General features: G+C 43.2%; 1 protein-coding gene across 3 annotated transcripts in view; it reads right to left on the bottom strand.

Moving 5' to 3' along the window:
- TSPAN18 (tetraspanin 18) overlaps window positions 1–22,157 on the bottom strand; it is a 119,357-nt gene that overhangs the window by 3,856 nt on the left and 93,344 nt on the right. For all 3 annotated transcript variants that reach the window (XM_056494012.1, XM_056494013.1, XM_056494014.1), the window contains 7 exons: window positions 21,868–21,957; window positions 16,270–16,361; window positions 15,335–15,529; window positions 9,997–10,071; window positions 4,315–4,413; window positions 3,453–3,638; window positions 596–679 (listed from right to left, as the gene is read on the bottom strand). In XM_056494012.1, coding sequence (XP_056349987.1) covers window positions 596–679; window positions 3,453–3,638; window positions 4,315–4,413; window positions 9,997–10,071; window positions 15,335–15,529; window positions 16,270–16,332 — 702 coding nt within the window. In that variant the 5' untranslated portion in view covers window positions 16,333–16,361; window positions 21,868–21,957. The remainder of the gene's footprint in view (window positions 1–595; window positions 680–3,452; window positions 3,639–4,314; window positions 4,414–9,996; window positions 10,072–15,334; window positions 15,530–16,269; window positions 16,362–21,867; window positions 21,958–22,157) is intronic.

The following is a 22,157-nucleotide window of genomic DNA, read 5'->3' as shown; positions in this document are numbered from 1 at the left end:
CTGCACATCTCTGCTACTGCCTGGCATGGGCACAGCACAGCCTTTCTGGGATGCTGCCTCTCTGCCCAGATCTCTCTCCTTTGCACAAGATGGGAGGCTTTTGAAGTACCCAGTCTTTCCCTGCAATGCCACAGAGATGTAATTGCTGAGCTAAAACAATGTCTGGTGGATGTCTGTTCCTCAGAGACATCACCAAAGAAGTGGTTACGAATGCAGGATGATGAAAGTGCTCTGGAGCCCATAGTTTCAGTCTCTAAACAGAAGGTTTTAAAGCACAGGCAGGCTTTGAGCACATAAACCAAGTGACAGATTAGTCAGCTGGCCGGGCTCTGTGGCACTGGGAGCAGTAACTGTGCAGGGCCCGTGGAGAGCAGTGGGTCCCCAAAGCCCCTGTGGCACAGCTCTGAGCAGGCCCAGCACGAGGTGGCACTGCAGGCGTGTGGCATCAGTTATTTCCCTGCCCTTTGTGCCAAAGGATCAAGGAGCCTCTTTCCAGGCAATGAAAAGCACAAGTTGATGGCCTGGTGAGGGGGAGCACCTGCCTGCTGGCACCTTACTGACACTGCTTTTGTTCCAGTCAGAGCACAGTAAGTACCTCAATAGCCAACACTCCGATGGCAAGGGCTCCTGCCAGGTACACGTACGTCTCAAAGGAGTTCAGGATCACGGTGTAGCAGCCCTAGGAAAGACAAAACATGGTGAGACACACCTGAGCAGCACAGTGTGGTGGTGTCACAGCAGAGCCCTCGCTAGGACACGAGGTGCTCTCAGACCCTGGCACCACAAACATGGCTGTGTCTCTCCACCTCACCCAGCCCAGGCACAGGAGGCAGAGAGAGGTCCACGGAACAGTGCTGGGGAGGGGAAGGTGTTGCTGTGTGATGGGAGGGGTTCACACCCCTCACTGACCATGAGGAACTGTGAGTTCCTGCAGGGCAGAGAGGAGCAGCACAGAGAGGAACTCCATCTGCAAAGGGCAGAAACAAGCACAGAGGGAAGGAAGGACACTCACTGCAGGTGACAGACATCCCAGACTGGCTAGAGAAAAGGATGATTTATTTAAAGCCAAGGCAGGAGATTCTTGATTCATCTCTCACAGCCAGGAGCTATTTAGGAGCCCAGGACCTTTCCTCTGTGCTTTCCCCCAAAAGAGGCTGGCTTAACATCTGCTGATCTCGCTATAGAAGAAGAATTTCATTAAGAACTCAGGGCTCTGCACTATGGCAATTATTCCACTTAAAAGCATAGCCACCATCACCCTTAATTAAATTTATTATTGCTAATACAATTAACAGCAGGTAAATCTTCCTGCAAAGGTTTCAGGGTATTTCTGGAAATCACCAGCTTATCCTGGCCTCAGTTTTCCCAGCCTAAAATTTCAACTCACTGGGAAACAGCTGACACATAAAGAGAAAAGTAGACTGGAGTTTATCCAGTATGAAAAGTAGCTTCCTCTCCAATGAGAATTTACTTCACGCATACATTTTAATCCTGTCCATACTGCTAGGATGTTTTGATCACCTGTTTTTTTTTCCTTCTACCCTTAATGAAAGTGTTGGAACTGCAAAGACAGCACAATAGTTATGTCCATGCCAGACCCTGCTCACTGTGACTGAGGTGAAGAGTGAGAGATCCACTCATGAGGCCACCCCAGGGGACCCAGACTGCTGGGGCAGTAACTGAGCAGTTAAACCCATGCTCTTGTCAACATGAGACTGCTCAGAATCAGCTCTCTTCCAGTCATGTTTCACCCAAATTTTCAGAGAAAAGCATCCAGCCCAGCAACAAATATTTGTGTGCTTGCCAGACTCCCAACCTTAACCCAGCCTCCAGCATGCTCTGCTCAGCTGGCTACAGACAGCAGTGATCACAAGTGTGGTCAGCACTGCCCTACCAGCATGGTGGCCCAAGAGCTTGACTTTGCTCCAGCAATGCCTCAATTCAGCTCTCAGTTGCCTGGGATTTTCTCTCCTGTTTTACAGAATTGCACCACTCTGTGCTTGATGACACTCACTGTAAACACGGTATCTTCCACCAACACTCTGGTGAGATGGGCTTGCAGGAAACCTTCCCTTTCCATGGAAGTGGTAAGCTTCAGCATTACCACTTGGGGAAAACTTTAACCCTCTTTCTCACAATGCATTTCTCTTTCCCTCCCTGCTGGCTGTCATCTCTCTCCTCCCCATCTATTCCCAGCAATCAGAGCTGGCAGAAGCAGCATGATGCTGTCTGCTATGATCTCTCACCCAGAGTGCCTTTGCCAACCATTTCCAGCTGCCAGTCAGGGAACAGTTCACATGCTGCTTCCAAAATCCTTTCTTCTCTTTCTCAATCTCCTCTTAAGTGCTGAAAACAGGACCACTGCCTAGTCTGGAGGGAGAAGGAGGCTTGTACATAGGTCAGTACAGAGCTCAGTTGGTTTAACTAATGCTGAGGTGACCACTGTCGGGAACTTTGCTGGGAAGTTTCTTAAACATCATGTCTTGTTGACATTAGAAGGAAACTTGGTCCAGTGTCAATGGGATGAACTGTCTTGTCATAATCCAGAATTGCAAAAAATTGCCAACTCGAGAGGCCTGGCAAAATAATCATAGAATAGAACTACAGAATGGTTTGGGTTGGGCAGGACCTTAAAGATCACCTAGTTCCAACCCCTCTGCTAGAGTCAAACACCTGCCAATGGACCAGGAAGCTCAAAGCCCCATCCAACCTGGCTGTGAACATTTCTAATGATGAGGCATCCACAACTTCTCTGGACAACCTTTTTTTCAGCATCTCACCATCCTCACAGTTAATAATTTCTTCTGTAATATCTAGACTAAAACTATTCTCAGTTTAAGGCCATTTCTTCTTGTCCTATCATTACATGCCCTTGTAAAAAGTCCCTCTCCAGCATTCTTGTAGACTCCCTGTAAGTACTGGAAGACAGTTATAAGAAATGCCCTTTTTCCACAGTAAAGAAGCAGAGAAATGCAGCTTTCCAATACTTCTCTTCCTTAGAAAACAGACATGGTTTTCTGTGGCTGTTTAACCCTTGATATTTTGATTGTATATATTGATTAGGAGTCTTTGTGAGCTAGATTAAAACCACTCCTGCAGCCAGTAAGAGTCAACTCCATTCCACCCTACCTGACCTGTGCTGCCTTGCTAATTAACTTCTCAGGCGTACTTCTAACCTTCATAAACACAACAGAACTCAATCTAAATTTCCATCTTAACTCTCAATCCCTTAGGAAAATCTTCGTATTTCTGATGATGCAGCACAACATGGACTTAGCAGTGTATGCAATGAAAGATTTTCAAAACTACCCATGTGCCATTACTTCAAAAGCTGTCAGCAGGAGTGTATTAGGATGTGAGGTACAGTCCTGCCAGATTCCCTGGGTACCATGATCACTGCCATCTCTCTGCCCACTGTGAAGCTGTTTTTCCTAGAGTTTGGCCTCCCTTACCTGCCGGTTCTGAAACCTCTCATTGCCTGATAGACAAGCTTCCTTGTTGACAAACATCCCTTCCCGGCTCTGCAGCTCCCGCTGGCAACAAGCCTCCGGTGTCGCTGTCACCTTTTCCAAAGAGGAGTATGGAAGATGAGGAATAGCTTCAAAATCTTCTGGTCCATTCACTCCACAGCAGGCAAACTGGGGAGAGGCACAGAGAAGAAAGGAAGACAGAATTGACACCTTTCCCGAAAGCAGACATGAGAAATCAAAGACCTGAGCTTTGGGGCATATCCAGAATGACTTGCTTGAGATCACCCAACAGTACAATCCAGGCACCCAACCACCCTTTCTCCCCATAGCTACTGGCCAAGATTGTTGCTGCTCAAAGGCACTGCTAGGTGATTTTGAGTAAGGTTCCTCTTTAGGATTCCAGTCAGATGCTTTTTAAGGATTCAAGTCATACTCTGACTCCGTCTCCTTTCAGTCAGCAAAAGGAAATGTCTTTATTAAAGTTCTGAATCAGCATGAAGGGCAGCAATCATCCTTTCCTTTTAAGATTAAAATTGACTTTTCATCTGCAGAAGCTGGTGTCCTGCTTTTCACTCCTGAAGGGAAACACCATGGGGTGTATGGAGCACTAACACATGTACACACACACAGAGACAGACTGAACTTCTCATGGTAGGTAATAACAACTGCAGTTCCAATGACTGCAGCCATTGCCAACCTGTAACCTGACCAATTAGGGGTGCAATAACAAAGTCAATTTTGATGGCTAATATTTCTATAGGGAAAATATATCATTAGCCACACTCCTGCCTAAGCTGCTGTTGACAACAAAACATTAGTTAATGACTGGCATGGTCTGACTTACTGTGATCATGACAGAGTTCCAGGTGGCAGAGAAGACGTCCGTGTCGTTGTTCCTCTGGTAATGCTTCTTCAGCTCCTTGGTGAAAAACTCTCTGGTCAGCTGAAATGCACAGACAGGTGGAAATGTAAAGGTTATTGCCAACACCTTTCCCAAACATTTCCCAAAGCTCCCTTCTGTGAATGCTGAGGGTTCTTTGGTTTTTTGGCTTTCTTCTTTTATTTGCAAACCTCAGAGGAGAAATGTGAACAACTATTGGCTGAGCCGTATCAATGTAAAGGGTGAAGGGTACTTGTTGAATAAAACTGTAAATCGTTAAAATCAGGGACTAAACTATATCTATACTTCCAAAATAGTGTTTACACTTAAATGTTGGTTAGTTTTAGTTTTTGTTGTTTTGTTGTTTTTCTTAAAATTTTCAGCACTATTTGAAAGTATTTAATAAATTGAAACAGGCCTAAAACAGATTTTAGAAAGATTGTCAAATCCACACCCAAACTGTATTTACACTTGCTGATTCATGAGGTCTGCAAGCAAAGCATGATTTTCCCCTCCATATTTCAGTCAAACCAATTAACTTCCTGCTAATAACAGGGGAACTGCTCTGAATTTACTTCAATGTGTGAGAAAGCAGAATGAAGCCTCAACATGAAACTTTCTGGAAATGAAAAAGAAGTAAAAAAAAAAGAATAGGAACTAGCCAAGTCAGCTTATGAATCAGAAAAAAAAAATTTCTTGACAATGCTTTTGATTGTCTAAACTAACCTGCATGCAAGAAGGAAAAAAATCCTCTTTATATTTGTGTTAAGATAATGTAAACATTTTTCCGAAGGTCAGCAATATAAATTATTAGAATTTCATTTACCCTCGTTTATATTTACAGTAAAACAGAATAAATGCACAAACAATTTGTTTCAGAGTCTTCTCAAGTAGTTAGACACCTTGAAATTACATTTACTTAGGATCACTCTTTGGAGAAATAGTAAACATACAATCCTAAGTTAAATCTTGCTGCCTGCCTTTCTATCACTTCAGGACAAAAAGTTCAAGAAATCCTCTTTCATGTTTCCAGTAGATCTGGACTTGTGTGGTCCCTTCTCCAAAATATCTTGTGATTTGTGATCCACACAGGCAAAATCTGCCACTGCAAAAGCCACAGTGAAGGAGGCTGGACTTGGCTGGCTACAGCACTGCTGTGATGTTGCATATTTGTTGGATCAGGAATTAAGCTGCCTGCAAAATACCCTTTTTATTTCCCCCGTTGTTCATACAGCACTGCTGACGCAGTAACAGAGACTGCTACAAGCTGGTTTCAGGTTCTTGATATGCAACGTGAAATATCTCACATTCATATGCATATGTATGAGCTCTATGGGTGGGCACAAAAGCACAAGCACAAAACTGCTTGTTTCGTTTGTATCACAATTTAAGGACAAAATAAAGGCTGTAGTGAGTTAAAAAGACCCTGGATACCACCTCATATTGGCTTTTCTTTTACAGATACAAAGGCCAAATGGAATTACTACATCAGTACTGGGCAAAACTTTGTCACAAATACTTGAATCCTGCAGTTGGCTCAATCGCACTACCTTTGATTAGTTATGCTGTCAAATTCCTAAATTACTTTTTTGGGACGTATATTAACTCATTGTTTTGAATATTAAAATACCAGAGGACATGGCATTTTTTCCTTTGGGAATTTGGTGCACTGAGGAAAGGTGAGGTTAGAAGATGCTGAAATATGTCCTCAGTGTTCTCCTTTGCTTCCCTTTCTCTGTGTACTGTATCCACACAGCATCCACCCCTGCAGACAGCAGCACATTTTTTTGATGCTCATCTGTTCCTGAAGCACAGACTTTGAAATTGATGTTACCACTGGTAATAATCCCAGCCGGCTGCCTTTGTTGGGGTTTAAAACAAAGGAGTAATTTAAATATAAAGTGAAACCTTTATTTTGACAGCAGCAGTCCCAGAGGAAATTGTTCAGAGTTTGTGTGTGATTTTTACAACACTTGGCCTAAAACAAAGTCTAGTTCTGGAAGAGTACATTTGCCAGGAAAATAACTGATTCCATTTTGCTGGTCTTAAACTGCTTATCCTGAGCATCTCAAGTTCAGAAGAATGGGGCCAAAAAAAAAAAAAAAAAAAAGCTTCTTTTAAAAAATTGCTGACAAAGGAGAATGAAATAAGACATGGCTATCCTTCAACTCAAACAAGTACCAGCCCTGATGAGGTTGGTGCACGTTGGATTTTTATGGCAAGAACCATTCAGAAGGGAGCAAAGACCTACTGATAACACTAGAGCTTCACACACACTTTGACAACGCAGCTGTGGCAGGCACAGCCGTGGACAATAAGGAGAAGTTCGGCTGTGTTTGGGCGGGGCGCCTCCGGTGCAGCACATGCATGCATACATTTACATGGCTGTGAAAGAAGTGACACTGTTTTGTCACACTGCTTCAAAAAATAGCTCTGCTGGGATTAGTGCAGCCAGATGAAAGGGGTTTAGCAGAAGGAGGGCATTTCTGCACAACACAGGCACACTGGCACTGCCCAGGAGGGTCACAGCCTTCTTACGCTGCGCTGTGCAAGGAGCTGCCTTCATGGTGCCTGCTTGGGAAACAGGACACACTCCTACCCATCTGCATCATCCTGGAGCATCCTGATGTGTCTGGCACAGTCTGCATGGAGGTGCAGTCACCAGTGGTGCACTTCCCACTCCTGCAGTGCCTTCCTTCTGAGAGACCTCTGTCTGCTTAGCTGAGGAAGGTCATGTTCTTTAGCTTTTGCCTTATGTCTGAGGAAATAGAGGCACTAGCATCCAAGGTGCCTTGCTTATTAAGAACTGGAACTAAAAATCCAAACATCCAGACTCCATTCAAAGCCCTGCCACTGGACTCTTCTGTTCCTACCATCCTGCTTTCCTGCTTGCTAAGACAGTTCACTAAGAATCAAATCTCCAGGGATCTCCAGGGTTTTTCCCATCCAGATCTCTGAAGGGCATATAAAGAGCAATTCCTATTGCTCTTTCACAGTCTCATTCTAGTGTTCATGAAAGTCATTATTTTATGGGGGATCTTCTAGATGATAAAGGGTTCTCCATTCCCAAAACTTCCTTCTCTAAGGAAGAGAAACTCTGGTAATCCTACAGCTAATTAACAGCAGCCTTCCTCTTCAGAGACCACTTTTGAAGTGCAGCTGGACTTGCAGGTCACAGTAGCTCACCTTTGTGAACACCACCTTCACTTACCCCACCACCTTGCTCTGCTTCACTGACTCTTCCTCTCATGTCAAATCTCAGCAGAAAACATCTCTTTTCTCCCTTATTTTTGTCTCTTGATTTCTCTCACTCCCATAGCTGTTAATAATTTAATCCCACTGAGTGTTTGGGAGCTGATTTGAACGTAAAACTATACAAGAGAAAGCTGCACAGAACATTATCTGTAAAGTGAACAGATAAAGTGTATCTTTAGTCTCATTTTACACACCCAGAGAGGCCACAGCCATAAGGCCTGGTGCAGTGACCACCACTGAATCCTGCTTGGTAAGCCCCAAAGAAATTTAGATTGGCTAAGTGTGCATTTGCCACCACATGCCCTGAAAGTAATTTATTTCTCAAGGAAGAGAAAAGCACATCTGATCTTGACCTTAAATTGCTACTGTGAAGAATTCTTCCTGCCATGAGATCGATGAAAGACCACCTCTGCCCATCCATGTCACCCTAACCCAAAGGTGACAGCAAAACTGGCCACAAGTATCTTCCAAGTCAGACAAGCTACCATCACATACAGCAACACCAAAACAAGGGCTATTTTTTTCCAGAAGAAACCTGAGGAGAGAACAAACTACGAGAACTGGCAGATGAAGTTTGACTTCTGCACAGAGCCATCTCCAGCTATGCTGGGATCTGACGCTCTTCATTCCTCTCCATTTAAGCCCTTCCTGTCAATCATTCTGACAGAGTGGGAAGCTGGTGATACAAACAAGGAGACAAGCTCAAGAAAGATAGAAGTTTGTTCCCCTTCAAGCTTGATCTCACAAAACACTTCCAGATGCCACAGAAGTCTAGAATAACCACTGTGACCTTGTCTTGCAAGAGAACATGACCTTAGGTGTCCTATGGTTCACAAGGGAGAGGAAGGTACAGATGCTTTGCCCAGAAACAAGCTGTAAGTGAGGAAGACACATCAGAAGTGCAGTCACCCTGCACCCAGGACTTGCAGCAAGCCTGGGCAGTTTCTTTTACCTTCTACCAGGTTCCTACAGAGAAGGGGGGAGGTAGGAGCCATCAGCTGACAGTGCTTGCCCAGCCCCTGCTCCTTGGGCACCGTGTTCTGTCTCTGTCACAAAGCACATGCTTGGGTCTGCAGGGCAGTTTCTATGTGTGCAGTCTGCTCCTTGTGCTAAACCAAAGGAATTCTCTAAAAACTCCTAACAGCAGAGCTGGAATGACCACAAGACACCAGACCCACCCATACTGCAATATGTTTATAGGTGTTTCCATCAGGGCATGGTCTCAAAGCCTAAACTGGAATGGAGCACCCATTCTGTGTGCAGAGTGCTATCCCTTCCCCACTGCCTTCAGATCCGAGGCAAAGACCAGCTCATAAATAGGAAAAAGTCCTCTACTTCCCCCCCAAGCCCATCCTACTACAAAAATACCACACTCTCTTGCTGTGAGCTTCCCAAGTTTTGCTTATTTTCTATCAAAAGCTTTTAAATATGAATAAAATTAAAAGTATATCCTGGTTTAAGAAAATCATCATTATATGTGGCCCTTCTTTGCTCATGCCACATTTCTCTCACGTTCAGTACAGAAATGTGCTGTATGTTCTCTTTCTGGTAGAGGCAAAATATGCAAAATAAATACTAACAGTCACTAGTGACCACCTCTACCAGCCAATGTTTTTTCACAGCCATTACTCAGAGAAGGATGGATCTACTTCAGTCAGGCTCTCCTTTGCACATGTGTGAACATGAAAAAAAAAACTGCACAGACCACTGAGGGAAAGAAATGAGACTCTGGTTACTACTACTGTAGTAAAATTTACCACTAGCACAGGGGAGGGATGATGGCCATGTAATAATATTTATTGCAGAAGAATAGAAAAAGGCTACATCATATGAAGCTTTGGAGAGAAGGACAAAACTAAGCAAGGCAATAAGTGTGGGGAGAGTTTCTTAGGGCAAGACAGAGGGGATATCTTACAAGCAGCATTGGTAGAAGTCTGCTGAGCAGCAGAACATGGCAGATCAAGAATGAACACTATTAGAAGATGCATAAGAGATTTTTTGCACTTGCAGAGCAAGCACTGGAAAATGGGAGTTTTCAACTATTAATATTAAACACATGTTATATTTAAAAAGGAAAATAGTTGCTTTTAATCATAGTGTGACTTTATTATAAAGCTTCTCTCTGCTGGAATGTGCAGCTGGTTTGGCTGTAAGAGAGTTAGGAAGACTTTAAAAGACTCTAAAAACTTGAGGAATAAGTGTGTCCCCATAAACTCTCCATCTTGCACTAACTAGTTAGCATTCCCTGACGTGCTGGCAGTTCTGCAAACAGGGTACTAACAAACAAGGTTTGCTGATATTTGAAACAGCCAAATTTGTACAGATAAATCAGCCACCATCTAACACCCAGCTCCACTGGGGTCCAGAGATTGCCCACCTTTGGATACTTACATTTTCTCTGAATATAAAAGCCAGGATTGCAGCTGAAAGCTCCGCCAGGAAGATCAACAAAATAAACATGAAGAACTGGAAGAGATAAGATAAAAACCACAAACATAGCATTAAATGTGTGCAATAGGTAGTAGGAATACAGGGGTTTGCTAATCACCAAAGAAATGGAAAAAAGGAAACTAAGGAAACTCTTAAGGAAAATCCTTTTTTTCCCCTGACAATTAAGAAACCATATGAGACAGTCACTTGAAGCACACACACTCCCTCTCTGACCTCGTTGCAGGACATGGGAGCTTGTGAGACTTTTGCCTGGTTCTAATGAGTAAAAGCATATAAAGTTACAGAACCCGTAGTATTCTCTGATAAACCTGCACCAGGTCAAAACAGTAAAGCCTACTTTGCTGGAAAAGTTATATAATTGTGGATGTGCTCACACAGGTTAAACTGTCCAGACACAAGTATAGGGATCACATGTAAATGCACACACTCTCCTGATTGCAATACAAATACCATTTTACTGTAAAATAATCACAGCTTATTTTGTGTGGAAGGAGGAAGTGGGATATACTCTCAAATCTTTATACCTATGACCTAAAATGGACTTTTTTAATTTCAGGACAAAATTAGTTTTGGTTAATATTCCCTCCACACAATGGGGTTGCACTGAGTTAAGTACTAACCACACAGGACCTCTACAGAAAGTTGATAACACACCATAATAATACAATTTGATTATGCAAGCATCATCCCTGTCTTGTATGGTATCCAAAGTGTGCATATTCACATCCTTAAGATAAGGGCATGCTGCAGACTTGACAGAAAGCACAGCCTGCACATTAAGTGATAGTAAAAGGGAAACAGGCCTCCAGGTTGAAGTAAAACTCTTAACACTTATGTCATCATAATTTTAGGAAAAGAGAAGGAAAGCAAAACAGAGAGGCACATGGCTGTTCAATCTAAGCTGTATTTCATCCTGTTGCCTTTGCAGCCTTCTGCTGCATCAGTCTAAAAGTTTGGTTTTCAGTCTTGCCAAAGGTGCCTTGTTACACAAGGTTACCAAGCCTGAGTGACCCACTGTGCCTTCACCCCCCACCCCACAGAAAAAATCAGATGTACTTAAGAGGTGTCATCCCTAGAGACTGACATCCTGCTGGGAGGGTGCTGTTCCTGGGACCAGGGGGAGTGATGGGACTCCTGCAGGCTTCCTCTTCAGCTTCTGCCTGTTCTTGTCACCAGTTCTCAGTGACACTGATGCCTCCTGCTAATTTGATGCTGCTCCAGTCATTAGGATGCAGTAAAAAGAACAGACAGGGATGTGCCTTTTAATATCCTTAAAACAACAAATGTTGGTGCTGAGGAATAGCTATAGGAATAGAGTGGGAAGTGTCTAGATTCACACTCTCTCCCAAAATGGCATTTATTTCCATTCTTGTAGAGGAAATCATGGACTTGAGTAACCAAAAGTCTGAACTAAGTGGATATTTTGTACATTCTTATTGCCATGAAATTACCATTTGAATCAGCCCGTCTAAAATTCAAACAGCCCAAGAATTTGCCCACAGACATTAGCTTAGATTTTGGCATTGTGTGAGAAAGGCAAAAGTGAATGGAGAACTCTGTAAGATCACATCATTTGGAGGGTAATAAACTTGGTACATGTTACCAGTGAAGATAAATGAAGCAGCAAGTAAAAATAAACACAAGAGAAGTCTGGAAATTTTTTTTGTGTATGTGTGAGAAGTTTATAGAAGGTCTCTCTGAAAAAGAAAACAGGCAGACAAGGCCAGAAGTACTATTATGATCCCCAAGCAATGATTTATAAACAGTGTCTGGAAGGCTGCACATTGTGCACTTCAGTAATGGAGAGAGAATTCAAACTATCTGCTTAGGATGGGCAAAATGTTGTTTTGTTGTCAATTAGCAGAGCTTTAAGTGATTTTTCCTGACTGGAAAAGCACATGCACCACCCTATCACACTTGTCATCCTGTTTCTGCAATGGAAACAAAAGAAAAGGAGCCTGGGCTCAAATGACAAAACAAGAAAAGTCAGATGAGCAGGGATTTTGGTTTTTAATAGCATGCTGTTGCTTGATTTTGCTGAACTAGTTAACTCTCTAATTTATTCTTACTGCTGGAGTTTTCTGTGTGGCTTCTTTTTTTCCTGCTCAGAGACTGTTTTAATTTCACCACAGGAGGGCAAAGAACAAGTGATGAGAATGAACAACGCTTTGCAAATTCACATCATCATCCATCAAGGGATTTCAGCATAGTCACTAAGGTCTAAGGTGGTGATCAAGTGATTAATCCCATCACCCTGCTAATTGCATTTCATTTACTGATTACTGGGGGGCACATGTTCACCCAAGCTCCAGCACAAGTCTGTGCAGAAGTGGAAGCAGTCCTTCCCAGATTATCTGTGATAAGCTTCATTATCATTCCCAAACTGATTTACACTTATATTGTGCACTCTGCATTACAGATTTGTAAGTTACAGTAGAAAAAAAACCCACAAGCAGCCATTATGTTTGATGAGGAAAAGATGGATCATCAGTGTTTCAGAACTTGCTCTCATTCTGCATTTGAAGGAGAGTCAAAATCTGCTTAACGTGTTTTCCTTCCAAAAATTAAATTGATTACTGATATGTGGGAGCACAAAGGAGCCAGCTGGTTAATGCATGGGACACAGTAACCTCACGTTCAAATTCAAGCTTGATACTTGACATTTGAACACAGATACTCCCCACATCCAAGGTGAACATCCTGAGAAATGGGATCTCTCATACTGGTCAAAAATCTTGCCTCAGCTCCAGGTGATGGTTACAGGAGGTTTCACAGAAGTGGTCTATCAGAAGTTTCCACAAATTAATGCTTCATGTTTATTTTTCATAATTCATCCAATGTTCCAGTTTCAGAACTGCTATTCCAAAAAGTGCATCAGCTGTCTTTAACTCAGAGGGACTGTATTTTCACACTGGGAAGTTTGAGGGGCTACTACACCCATTTTACAGGAGAGCAAAACAGGATGTCTGCATTGGAAACTAAGCCAAATGAAGCTAACATGGACTCTTCTTTCTTTTGACAAAGCTGAATTCAGTCCCTTGCTGCAAGGCTGACTGTTTAATAGTACTTTGGATTCTGATTTTTACAGTGTTGTTTTGCAGTCAGAGGACCTTCAGGACGAGTAATTCAGTATCTGATTTGCAGGCCACTGTTTGTTCCTTTTTGTTTGTGAGCCAGGTCCAAATGCCAGGAAATCTAGAAGTGCTTCACAGCCTTGTGCTTAATGTAACATGTTAGGTTCCATAATGATGGGATTGTTTTTTACCAAAAGACAAGCAGCTTAATGAAAAATAAAAGTCCTTGCAAACACTGAAACCAGAACCTAGAGAACATGCATCTGTCTTGTAGCTTCTATCTTCTGTTTACATTTGGACTAAAAGCTTCAGGCATACATTATGCATCACTGTGAAATCTCACTCACTCCAGCAGCTCTCTGGCTCATCAATTCTTTAACAACTTTGTAAGTGGACTTGATTTGATCTAGCAACTTCTCCCCAGGTACCACCCCCACAAAGACTTACACTCTGGTTTGCAAGTGTTCCCAGTCTCTCTGGCATACAGGCATGACTCTTTTGCCTATTCAATGTCTGAAACTGACTCCTGTCAGACTTTGGGTTTCACAGATGTTTTAAGATCAGCCGATTTTAACATCAAAAAAGAAGTTAGAAACATATTTCTTCTCCCTTGGTATCAGCACAGGTCCTCATCCAAGTGCTTCACAGTGCTGAACATGAGCTGGCTGTTCAGCTGAGTTGGTGTTGATACAAAAAGCCCTTGAAGATCTGGTTGATCAAAATACAACAATGATTCCTTATCCAGTAATTAGAGTTAGTCCTAGTCTAGGGCATTACTTCCAGCTCTTATTTTTCTCACATTTCCTTCAAAATAAAATAATAATAAAGGTAAATAAATAAAGCAGCAGGGCTCAGAACTCTCTCTAGGAGTAGAAAAAGTAATAACCACAAAATTGAGTGTATTGGAGTATAACTAAAACACATGGAGAGATAGTCAAGCCTCTAACTGATGTTAAATCAGGAAGGAACACGGCCCAGAGCTCCCTTTCTCCAGTCAGGTCACCAGTCTGTATGCAGCAGACTGAAAATATTAATCCCCCACTCAGTTACAACAACATCTCATCAAACTTTGCTTTTAGTTCCTTAATCTGACAAGGTCAGGCTTTGAAGTAGCTTCAGGCTCATTGGGTCTCATCCTTTCCATTTTCTTAGATTCCTCTGGGCAGATCTCCACAGACTTAACAGGTGATACACTTGTTTTTTGGATTTTCTTCTGAGATGAATCAAACCCAGAGTGGCTTCCCCAAAAGGGCTCTCATTTGCAGGCTATGAACTCAAGGCATAGGGGAGCCAAGAGCCAGAGAGAATTTATCTCAGTGAAGCCACACTCATCTCTAGGAAAAGATGGGTTTGCATTCAAGAAAGAGAACTTTCCTGTTCTGTTTAAAGTTAGACAAGCCTTTTTTGAACCATGAAGCAGCTGTGCAAGACACAATCCTAACAAAATACAGTAAAATCAAGATTTAAAAAATAAAAAAAAAAAGTAAACCACAACAAACAAACAAAAAAAGATAACTGGCAATGCCTTCCAGTAGGAGATAATGGCTGGAAATCCTTCAGTATCAGAACTTGGCAGGAGTGGGTGGCAAGGGCAAAAGTGACTTATTTTAACTCTTTGTAATTACTGATGGCCACCATGGGCTGAAATTTAATCCTGTAATTCAGGGGAGAATGTGTCCAAAGGTAGCAAATCTGGTTAATTTTATGAGCAGAGCAGGCTGTATCAGGGAGTGGCCAGCTATTGAGAGCAGCAATGACAGCAGTGACTGCTGTGATGCAGTTCTGGGCTGGGCATTTCTGCTGGCATGGGGGCATCCCTTGCACAGGGGCTGTGCTCTAGTGTTCCCTCCTTTGTTGTGACCCCCTGAGGAATGAATGTATGAGTGGAACAGTGGGTAGCCAAGAAAGGACCATTTTTGGTCACTTTATAAAAGTAGAAAAAGACCAAACAACCAAATGGGGTCAATTAGAATGAAAGCTTAAAAAGGTCAAAATACACTCCCAGACTGGGCTCAAATCTATATAGGTGAAAAAGCAAATTATCTGCATTTCTAGCAGTGTGTAGTATCCTAAACCTACTTATCATCAGAAGGAATAATGGCTACAACAACAACCACCCATTCCTGTGCTTATCTCAGCATCATCTATGCAGTCACCCATACAGGAGGCTCCAAGAGGCCAGCAGAAGTTGCAAGGGCACTTACAAAGAGCAGGAGGCATTTGTTCTCCCGGATGGCTCCACAGCAGCCCAGGAAGCCCAGCAGGAAGAGCATTGCCCCCATGGCCAGCATGATGTAGGCTCCCGTGAAGAGCAGCGGGTTGGCAGCCACTATCTCTCGAAAACCTGTGGGATCCACAATGACCCAGATTCCCAGTCCCAGCAGGCATGCTCCTCCCAGCTGGCACAGCACAAGGACAGAGAGAGAGGGAGACAGGTCAACATGAAACAGCTGCTGCAGAAAAACTGGATTCGTTGTTATCTTTGATCAAAGATGTTAATTTGGAGAATTTGTGTTTCTCCAAGGCATGTATTCTCTGCTGTGCCTTCTGACACGCTGCTCTTAGTATCTCTTGCTCAATAAATGAATAATTTCCAGCAAAAGACACACCTCATTCTACCAACTGTTTACTCCCTCTGTACTGCTGAAAGTCTTGATCTGCTGCCCATCTGTAAAGGACAGCCCAGTAAAGGGCCTCACATGAACCATACCTGCCACAGAGGCCTGGCTGGCTGGGCACTCCCACCCTCCTTTTCAAAAACAAAACCAGCTAAGAATGACTCCACATGGGGTAGGAAAAGGACTGCTTCTGAGTGAAAACTCCAGCAGGGCACCCAGGACTAGAAAACAATTTCTTCTGACGTTCAAGGATGAACCGTGTGCACCATTAGTTTACAGCTTTCCCTGTGGTTTGCCCTGTCAAGGACAGCAATAACTCAGACAACAGAGACCACTGTGCTGCCTTGCTGAATGTCTGAGCATCTTTGGATGCTGCAAAATGCTCAGTGATTGCTAGTGCAAAGCAGAGAGGATATTCTGTATTGTGGCAACTTTACCACACTATAGCCTGTCCTGCTGGGCAACAGCAGGTTGCTGGAAACAGAAGGATCCAGAAAAGAAAGTGAATTCCAAATACTTACAAATATAAAGAAATTGAAAAGAAACATCAGGTATTTCATGCAGCTCAGACAGTCTCCCTCCATGGTCTTCAGGGTCCTTTGTCCAATTCCTCCTGCAAAACAGCAGCACTTTCTTAGCACACTCATTTTTACTGGAATGAGACAATCTATCTCCAATCTATTTGTGTTTCCTCCAAGACCCTGTGGAGTTCATTATACAGAAGAGCTCTTTTCTTACCTGAGCAGGGAACATAGCACAGGCTAGCAAGAGATAATGATTACTGCTGGGTCCCTTTGTGCTCCTTAAGGTCTGAAGGCGAGCACAGAACTGAAGGGAAAGGTTGCAGGAGAGGAAAGGTCTAGCTTTTCTTGCAGAGTGAGATATTGGGAAAAAAAATCCCTCTGCACATGAAGAATTTTTTTTCCCCACTCCTTAAAGCTTGTCAAGTCTAAGAATCACTGAATGCAGCTGTCTATTTCACACTGAGAAAAGGTCATATTGAAACTTCCATATTGAAGCTTCCTCTACGGAATGAGCACCACACAAACATGGACAGCAGCTTCAGGGAAACTTGTAGACCTTTGGGCTTGGAATGCCAGCACTGCCCAGTGGCAGGGCCCAAGGAGGATGTCCTCTCATGGTTACTCAGCCTGGGGCACGCCTGCTTGCCATGCAGTGTGAGATGTTCCTGAACAGTGAAATCCTCCTGCTCTGTGCCCCACCCTGCACAGGTCTTTTGCAAGAACCCATGGATCAATGTTGGAAAGCTTTTGAGGCCAGGAAAATCTGCTAAGGAATCTTAACCAGTTCTGAAATTCAGTTTTTGATTTAGACAACATCTGCTTGGCCAGTGCTTCTATTGGAAGAGCAGCAATAAATTCTGACCAGGTGAGGCTATGCTGGAGGAAAGTTTCTGCTTGCTGTTTAATGAAGTGTCCAAATATGCTAGGGTATCACCAAGTACCCTAGAGGGGCAGACAAATGAATACATGAAATAGTAAAACTTCCAGTGAAGCAATGCAGTCATGCACCATGCACAGATGGAGCTGTACATTTGCAAACACAGAGGCACAGGTTTGCTTGGCTCCCCAGAGGAGCCTTCCCAAAGCCCATGTGCTTTTTAATGCATCTCATTCTCTTTCTCCACTGAAAATGCCATTCCCTAACTGACATGTCTCTAATGATATGCTATGTTAGCAAAGTCCATTTAATTCACTTAAAAGAAAAAACTGAAATTATCCAAGATTTTCACCAGGGCAGAAATAAAATTGCCTTTCACTCCATTGTTTTTGTTAAACCACAAAATCTGTGAGTGCTGTAGAGCCTCACAAAGTGCTTTCCTCTGTGACCATAGGAACTGCTCTGCTTTAGCCGAAGAGCTGAGAAAACCCATGGCAGGCAGAGCTCCCAGCACGGGGCTGCCTGAGGTAAGAGCCAGATTTTTGTTACACAGTGTGTGTTTGGTATACTGCTTTTGCTTCATTTAAAATCAGATCAATTCCTTCTTTGTGACAGAACAGGCAGAGACACAACTGGTGTGACACAGAAGCTGATGTGGATGATCACTGCTTTCCCTCTGCAGCTGGGGCAGGACAGCAGGGTGCCTTGCTGGCTGGGTACTGCCAGGGAACCCCTTTGCTAGAGGAATCCTGAGAAGTTACAGCTTGCTTCTGGGGAGACACAAACCTGAACTAAACCTGAGAACTAGGGCAGCAGTTTTCTTTACAAAGTTTATTTTCTTATATGCCTGATAGATAATTGTTCTGCCCAGACAAATTCCAATACAAGACTGGCTGCAGGAGATGGGGTATGGCACAGAGCTCTGATGTGAGCCTGCAGGAAATGCCCACAGCTTCCTGACACTGTGGAAAGCCATGTCTGCAAATCTGACAGAGAAATGGATCTTGAAGTCCAGAGGGATAAGGAGCTGGGCAGGGAATTCTTCAGTTTCATAAGAAAGATGAGCCTTCAGCTCCACTAACACATGAGTTGGACACTAGAGAGGGATATGAAAATACAGACAAATAAATAGGGTTCTGGTATTTCAAGAGCCCCACAATTAGTGTCACTTAGATGTTTCCATCACTGCACTAAAAATTCAGCTCCAGTGAAACAAAGGATGGCTAAATTTTAGTATATTAGCCAAAGTCTTAAAGGTATCTCAGAAATTTCAAAGTCCTGCTGCCTTGAGCATCCATCTGTATGATCCATATTATACTAGATTTTGTAAAAAAAAAAAAAAAAAAAAAAAAAAAAAGAAAAAGGAACAGCCTTGTTGTGACACTATACATAATTCACACACCCCACTACAGGTACCCACATGAAAAACAATGCTTGTGGTCCAAGAAGCAGCAGCTCCTAAGCCTAACACTGTCCTGCTGCTTTGTAGTGTTGATAAATCACGTTCCTGCCTTACTTTCCTTTCCATGTCTGGGGCTGCTTCCTCTGTAAGGTGAGCAAGTCTCCTTTTATTTTCAAAGACAAACATAGGCTATGATTCTTTTCATGTCTCCTGGCTGCCCATCCACTCAGTATGTTAAAATGTTTTCCAGGCATAAGTAGGGAAGGGAGATTGTAAATACATTGAGCAATCAAATCCTGAAAACTTCACTGTCTGGAAGAACCAGTCAGCCACAATAACCTGGGAGCAGCATGAACACCAGCACACTGAGCCTTGGCAGACAAGGGCTCCCTTCTGCTTTGCTTGGGCATGAAATAGTCCCCAGCAGTGGTACTGGGCTCAGATTTGTATTTCCTAAACCCACTGCAGTTCACACAGCAAAGCAGTAACTGAGGGCAACCTTACTCATTGTGCTTCAGATCAAGACAACGCCCGCTGGGCATTTCAGATTCCAAACTTCTTCCACTCACCATGTGCAAATGGAACTCAGGGGCAATAACATGAGGTCTGGGCTGGTAAAGCCAACAACAAACCATATCAGAGTTCCCACAACAGAAGAACTCAAGCAAGCTTCCAAAAAATGCCAACCCACTGGCCTGATCTGAGAACCAGGGGCTCTGAGCACTGGTGAACTTGGAGAGACTCACACCCATCAGCACAACACACACTTTCCAGTTCCTGCTGGGTACCCAGATTGCCAAACAGCTCATGCAAGGCCACCATTTGGATCCTGTGATTGCATTGATTCAAACAGGGCAAATCAACCAAAAGCATGATCTGATCTCTTATGAGGCACTTAAAATGTTTGGTGTCACAGCTTGGGCACTCTGGCACTTAACACCATCTAGTTCATATTCACAGTGGTGCAAGTGGACTTTGAAGAGTATGTAAGTAATGCTGTTTACAAACAATGCAAGCAAAATGTAAATAATATGACTTACAAATAATGTAATTATGAATGCATTTGTGCCAACTCCTGCCTTGCTAATTAGTTGAAGGTACCTGGAGTCCTTGATGACAGGCTTCATGGCTAAAATAACCAACATTAAAGGACAGTCCTGACCCACACAGATGGGCTTTCCCTCTACTTTTCTTTTTAAGCCATACACACAAAGAGCAAATTATCTGAGTTACTCCTACTACACACTGATACAAGTGTGATAAAAACTGAACACATATGTCTTAATCTACCTTTTAAAAATACCTTCACTCCCCTCCTCCAGACCCCAAATCTGTGAGAGATTAAGTTCTTCTCTGCAGGAGACATTTAATGCTAAGCAAACATTAACAGTCAGAACTGCAGAAGACAGAGGCTGACAGATGCTCTCCCTGGCTTGTCCCATCTCAGACCTGTGAGACATATGAAATGCATTTGTTTTTCTCTGAAATGTAGCTATAAATGTTCAGCTTTTCCTTAGGCACATTATTCTGCATTTCTCTCTCCCCTGTATCCCCCATGAATTTTATCTTGCAAAGGGATGGGAAGGCTAAAAGTCCCCAGCAGTGTAGCCAGGAAACACAGCCCAGCTGCAGTAATCAGTTAGGAATAAAGTCTAGTTTTTTAAGGCAATGCATTTTTTTTTGTTTTCCAGCCACTTCCTTCCTTCTGTCATTTGCTTTGCATGCATTGCAGCTGCCTTGACCTTCACATTTCTAAAGGCAGCTGCCCAACCACACCCCTCCAAAAGGCCTCCAATTTTCTCTTTGCTGCCACTGACACTTCCCTCAACCCCCAATATCCCCTTAACACTGGATTGAAACCCATGGATTCACTTAGATTGCTTCTTTACCTTTGCTTTGAAGAAGGAATCACTGGAAAACTTAGGTTGGGCAGGACCTCTGGATGTCACTGAGTATAAGCACCCACTGCCTCCAACCTGGGCCAATTCCAAATGTGATCTAACTTCAAAGTTAGAGCACGCTGCTTAGGGTCACATTAGTTAAGTTCTTAATATGTCCAAGGATTGAGATTCCCCAGTCTCCCTGGACACCTCTTCCAGTGTTTGATGACTCTCCTTGGTAAAAAGACTTTTCAAAACAGCTGCTCAAGTGTGCCTGAGTTACCTGGAGGCATATGGAACAAGAGCATCTCATGGATGTGCCAGTCTATCAGAACTGTCAGCAGCACCTTATCTTCACCAGTCTCAATCCTCACATCTTCTGTACTTTATCACTCCTAGCCTCTACTGAAAACAAGTGTGTGAACTATTTTACTTGCCCATCCCTAACAGGCTACAGCAGACAATTTGTGCTTCAGTGCAGAAATTCAGATAGATTGACTGATTGCTCAGTGTCCCCATCACAAATACTTGATAGAAAACACAGAATAATTGAGATTGAGAGAGATGTCTACAATCCTCTTGCCCTCATGCAAATCACTTTTTCAGTCTCTGCTCTTCTGTCTCATGATCCATGTATATCTTCTTTCAATATAAATATTTCTGCTGTGAACATGCACTAAGAACTTGTCCACTGAACTGATGCTGAACTGCTGCTTCCTCTAAACCCTAAGAACCAGTTCTGCAGTACTTCCTACAAAATATTAGCTTGTGGCTTGAGCTTTCATAACCATACACAATGTACCAAGCAAAAGCAGAAGGTGTGATTGAAGTTCTCCAGAACCAGTGCCAGGTAGCCTTCAAAGGGGTTAGAAAATATGGATGAGATCCTCTTTCAAGTAAATGTATTGATTTCTAGAGGCTGTCCCAGATAAGATGTCACTGGAAACATCCCTGAAGCTCTAAGCTGCACAGTGCAAAGGATCACCACCACCTGGCATTGCTCCAATGTGTCCTCTCCCCAGCAGTGTGACAGGGCACCCTTTGGCTTGCAGGCATGGAGACTCAGCTCAGCGTGCCTTCCTTGCCAAGTACACCTCCCATAAGAGGAATTCTGTGTTCACTACCTGCAAGCAGCATTCAACTTTACAGCAAAGTGGTGGGATCTCCTAAGAGAACATATCTAACAGGAAGGGCCTTCCAGAAAATCCTCTCAAGAGCATTATTTTCACAGTCTGCTCCTCTAGATACAGCAGAGGTTAGGGGCAGTTTCATGAGGAAGGATGACTTTCTGCAGCACCTTCCGGGTGATACAGTGGCAGATGAGCTGTGTATTTCTTACCTCCTCCAGCACACCATAGCTACCCTTAAGCTGCCCCAACAGAGATACAGAGAAAGCACCTGGCATACAGAAAGAGCAAGCCATTAACAGCACTCACCTTTACTAATCTTGGAACTTGAAGCACAGTGTCTCTTCCAGTGTTTAATTGTCTGTGTGTCCCATGTATCTCCTTCTATCCAAGCTTATCCTGCAAGAGAAAAATACGCAATTACTGAAGAAGTCAATAAAATGCAATCATGTTAAATACACAATTTATTAAAACATACCATCCTGATGAACGTGCTCCGTCTAATTGCCACCTTAATTTAGTGTACATTAGCACTAATGAAGAGCTTTTAATGCCTGGTGAGGGATTCAATTCCTCAGAATCTCTTTAACAATCTTTGG

This window comes from Oenanthe melanoleuca, chromosome 5 (assembly GCF_029582105.1).
Source record: "Oenanthe melanoleuca isolate GR-GAL-2019-014 chromosome 5, OMel1.0, whole genome shotgun sequence".
Classification (NCBI taxonomy): domain Eukaryota; kingdom Metazoa; phylum Chordata; class Aves; order Passeriformes; family Muscicapidae; genus Oenanthe; species Oenanthe melanoleuca.
The sequence above is the reverse complement of the archived record's forward strand: the minus strand, read 5'-3'. Positions and strand labels throughout refer to the sequence as shown.